This window comes from Hyaena hyaena, unplaced genomic scaffold, assembly GCF_003009895.1.
Source record: "Hyaena hyaena isolate Hyena2069 unplaced genomic scaffold, ASM300989v1 scaffold_1232, whole genome shotgun sequence".
NCBI lineage: Eukaryota > Metazoa > Chordata > Mammalia > Carnivora > Hyaenidae > Hyaena > Hyaena hyaena.
In genome coordinates this window covers 403,143-408,258 of record NW_024081866.1, presented here as the reverse complement: position 1 = coordinate 408,258, position 5,116 = coordinate 403,143, and the positions used below count along the sequence as shown (strand labels likewise).

At 39.4% G+C, this 5,116-nt stretch overlaps 1 protein-coding gene across 1 annotated transcript; it reads right to left on the bottom strand.

Annotated features, from left to right (window-relative positions):
• Window positions 1-3,573: 3,573 nt before the first annotated feature.
• On the bottom strand, window positions 3,574-4,661 carry LOC120224725 (mitochondrial fission regulator 1-like). Its single transcript, XM_039222986.1, is given in 2 exon segments — window positions 3,574-4,318; window positions 4,321-4,661. Coding segments are annotated over 2 exon segments (1,017 nt in total). The 5' UTR covers window positions 4,640-4,661; the 3' UTR covers window positions 3,574-3,620.
• Window positions 4,662-5,116: the final 455 nt, after the last annotated feature.

Below are 5,116 nucleotides of genomic sequence, written 5' to 3'. Positions count from 1 at the left end.
AGACAAAACATAAAGCTTTGGTTTTTCTGGCATACAAAAGAGAAAAGACCTTTGTTTTACTTTTTTTTTCCCTGACGAGCAGATCAACAATCCAAGAAAACCTTGTCTTTTCACTTAGACCAGTGGAATAGAGAACCCAGAATTGGACCCACAAATGTATGGCCAACTAATCTTTGACAAAGCAGGAAAGATTTTCTTCCAGTGGTAAAAAGAGAGTCTCTTTAACAAATGGTGCTGAGAGAACTACACAGTAACATGCAGAAGAATGAAACTGGAACACTTTCTTACACCATACACAAAAAATAAACTCAAAATGTATGAAGGGCCTAAATGTGAGACAGAAAACCATCAGAACCCTAGAGGAGAAAGCAGGCAACAATCTCTTTGACCTCAGCTGCAGCAATTTCTTACTCGACACATCTCCAAAGGCAAGGGAATCAAAAGCAAAAATGAACTATTGGGATCTCATCAAGATAAAAAGCTTCTGCACTTCAAAGGAAACAATCAACAAAAATAAAAAGCAACTGACAGAATGGGAAAAGATATTTGCAAATGACATAACAGTTAAAGTACTAGTATCCAAAATCTATAAAGAACTTACCAAACTCTACGCCCAAGAAACAAATGATTCAGTGAAGAAATGGGCAGAAGACATGAATAGACACTTTTCCAAAGAAGACTTCCAGATGGCCAACATGAAAAGATGCTCAACGTCACTTATGATCAGGGCAATACAAATCAAAACCACACTGGGATAGCATCTCCCACCAGTCAGAGTGACTAAAATGGACGATTCAGGAAACTACAGATGCTGGTGAGGATGTGAAAAAATGGGAACCCTCTTGCACTGTTGGTGCGAATGCAAACTGGTACAGCCTCTCTGGAAAATAGCATAGAGGTTCCTCAAAAAACTAAAAATAGTTCTACCCTATGACTCAGCAATAGCACTACTAGGAATTTATCCAAGAGATACAGGAATGCTGATGCATAGGGGCAAGTGTACCTCAAGGTTTATATCAGCACTTTCAACAATAGCCAAATTATGGAAAAGGCCTAAATGTCCATCAACTGATGAATGGATAAAGAAGATGTGGTTAATAGATTCAATGGAATACTACTTGACAATGAGCAAGAATGAAATCATGTCATTTGCAGCAATGTGGATGGACCTGGAAGGTATTATGCTGAGTGAAATAAGTCAGTCAGAGAAGGTCAGATATCACATGCTTTCAGTCATATGTGGATCTTGAGAAACTGAACAGAAGACCATGGGGGAAGGAAAAGGGAGAAAATAGTGACAAATAGAGAGGTAGGGAGACAAACCACAAGAGACTTAAATATACGGAACAAACTAAGTGTGGATGAGGGTGTGGGGGAGAAGGAAAATGGGTGATGGGCATTGAGGAGGGCACTGTTGGGATAAGCACTGGGTGTTGTATGTAAGCTAATATGACAATAAATTATATTCATAAAAAAAGGGCCTGTAAAGAAAAAAAAAGAAAACCTTGTCTTCTTGTATCAATGTATTTTAAAGATCTATTTATTTTAACCTAAGTCTGTCTTGTCCATACATAAAATTCATTTTCAAAGATTTCTCTTCACAAACCTCCTATAACTTTCCTTTGCATTTAGATTTTAGTCCCAAGCCATTTCTCTTCAAACATCCAGTCTTACTTAGGACAAAGTTATTTTCTTTTACCTTCATCAGAAATGTATTTCCTGGGGTGCCTGGGTGGCTCAGTCAGTTAAGCATCTGACTTCAGCCTCAGGTCATGATTTCACGGTTCATGGGTTCGAGTCCTGTGTCAGGCTCTGTGCTGACAACTAGCTCAGAGCCTGGAGCCTGTTTCAGATTCTGTGTCTCCCTCTCTCTCTGACCCTCCCCTGCTCACGTTGTCTCTCTCTCTCTCTCAGAAATAAACAAAAAACATTAAAAAAAAATTTAAAAATTGTATTTCCTTTTCTTATACCTTTTTGACATAACTCCTTGTCTATATACAGAGTTGCTCTATTTTCATCAGTCTTAATTACACTTAGCAGAATTTTAACTCTAAGAAATCTTAGTTTCCAGTGAAAACTAAGTAGCAACCAATTGTGAACGGTTACATTAGAATTTCTTAAATGGCAAGTTTATGAATCATTCAAGCATATAGCTTAATGCTTTATGCTTTTTAGTAGGCCCAAATATCCTTAGTTTTCTTGTAATAAGTAAAAAATATAGAACTACATTTATTTATTTTTTTTTCCAAGGAAAATACAAATTTGCTTTATTTCAATATAGTAACTTCCTTCAATGGGAGCACTGGCCAAAATTTAATACTGATACAAATATAAATTTCTTAAAAGGTCAAAATACATAATACAGACAAATTTTCTGAATTTCTTTTAAAGGCAGAACTTTTAAATCGTATGAAACAGTAGAAACAATGTAAAGCCACAGTTCCAATTTAAGCTGAGTAACATTTCCTAATATTGAGAACATTGCACATATTTTCAATAACTTAAATGTCTACTCTTCTCATCTCCATTTCTTTTTACTAGATTTAAATAAATCCCCATATTTACTCATGGTAGGAGACTCTGCGCTAACCATAGCTGAGTTTCACAGAAATACAGAGGCCCAGAAAGCGTCCATCAGGCACTCGCAAGTGGCCGTACAGCGGCCCGCGGAAGGACCCCTCCAGAAGGGCGCCTCTCCATCCTCTCGTGGTTCGCTGCATCACCTAAGGTTCGCTGCATGATGTGACTCAGCAGAACAGCACTCGGACCAGTGATAAACAACTTACAGGAAATTCTTTCGCCTATTCAGTGTTTCATTATAAAGCTACTACATTTGACCAATATTAAAAAATTCTGAAACTCCATTTCCGGTACATATTAACTTAGCAACAAGCCCTCTGTATGAGGTCTTTATGAAACTGGAAACAAAAAAGACGGTACACTGTGCTTTTCACCTGTTCTACATTTGATTCAGTAATTTTATTTGTCTGAAAACTACATTTTCTCTCTCACCACTGGATAGCACTGACGGGAAGCAGCTTTTGTGGTCTTTGAGTTTCCTTTAAACGAAAGCATTACAGGATTTTCAGCAGTGATCATCATCTAGTTCCTACTTGCACCCCCATCTCTAAGGAAATGTGAGAGAGAGTCTAAGGTAAAAGTCCTATTCAAGGCAACAAGGTTCCTAAATATCTCACTCCAACAACGTGTGTTATACCCAATTCCAGCGCTGAGCGATCAAGGGTCACTGACCACCTCACCGACATCATCATTACATTTTATGTACTATTTTATACCCAAAGATATGCATATAAAACATTTGGACGGATAAATCAGTGTTAAGAATTAAAACCTCACATCTATAATGTCCTTTTCTTCTGAAATCTATAGAATTGTTTTTAAGACTAGAAACCTTTAACATCCTGGCTACACATTAAAAACATGTTACGGAAACCTTCAGAACCTTCTCACAAAAAGAAACAGAGTGCTTTTTTATTAGACTTAAAGGAGACTACTGAATACTAAATTCAGGCATTTACTAACCAGTGTTGATTTCCACTAGCCAGATAGTCCTAACAAACCAACAGCTGGAACAAGGAGAGTTTTTCCTCAGCTCACTATTAGGAAGTTGAAACATTTTCAATCAAAGCCTTCATTTTTCCTGTAGACTTCAACACGTGTGGCCCAAACAGCACTGTTTCTGAGGTGGCCTCTGGTTCAGACTCTGGAATTCGTTTTTCAACTTCCCCTGGACTATCACTTCGGTATCGAAAGGCAAACTTCCTCTTCAGAGCCTCTGCTATGAGGGCGGCAGGGTCAGCAGCATCCACCGGCCTGGGCTTCGGCTCCTGCTCGGACCGTTTTACTGAGCGGAGTTTTACGCTGCTCATATCTCTGAGGATCTCTAGCACATTTGGCATATCAGGGGACTGCTCTTAGGGACTTGGGCTCTTCTTGGGACTGCTCTTAACCAGAGTCTTTCCAGCACAGGCTCTTCTCTCTCTTCGCTCTTTTATCAGCTCGATGGCAGATACACTTTGGTGAAGCCCTGGTGGGGGGAGTGGCGGGGGAGGTAGGGGGACGGAGGGTGGGGCTGTGGGGACAGATGTGGTAGAATCTAAATCACCTGCAATGAGATTTTGCTGCTCTTGCAGGGTCACAATTTTGGCAATCTGAGCTCTGAGAGCAGCAAGTTCATTTTCAAGGGCACAGATCTTCTGCAGTGCTTCCTCATTTGCCAGCGCTGTCTTCCATTGAGGCTCTTCTGGGGACGGGTTTGGTAAGGAAAAGTCCCTGCCTGGCCGCTTCTCGAGAAAGGCAGGCCATCCTCAAGGGGTTGCCTTGATCTGACCTCTGTCCTTTGTCTTGTTGAACACTCTTCTTCTTCTTTGGCTACCCATCCAATATCAGCAAAAGACACCAATGCATCCTCTCCTGGAGGGCTAGGGCTCCATTCTGTTGTGGGGCTGGTAAGCTGAAACTGAACTCTTGGACACTGGATCAGAGATAAATTAGTACCAATTTTCCTTACGATACCTCGAGATGAACCATATGGCTTCCCAGACCAAAGTATCGATTGCATGCTTACTCCAACCTGTTGAAAAACCATCCTAATTAGGCGCTTAATCCAGCCAAGCATTTAGATGGCAAAGTCTCTCCAAATTTGCATTTCAAGTACTTCAGGCATACATAGCAGCTCATGGTCCAATAAGCATACTTGGCCACATGGCAGCCAGGAGCCTTCCCCAGAACTACATTTAATAATTAATGATTCAGCATTCCATTCTATATGGAAAAGGCTTAAATGTCCAATGGATTTAATTTTATTTTATTATCCAAGCAAATCTTTAGAGTTTAGGTTACAAAGACCCTGAAAGCTATCTTAACAATTATGCATGAAAATCTTTGAGACAGAATTAGCCATCATTTTAAGTTGTCTTTTTGTTAACAAATTCCAACAGGGTTAACATGAACTTATTTGACCTTCAGTAAATATAGGTAGAAAAAGTTTTATATTTAATGTTGATAATTTTAAAAACAGGTCTATCTTCATTGAAACAATATACTTAAATTACTTCAAATACCAAATATGTTCCGTTTGGGTCCACTTGAAAAT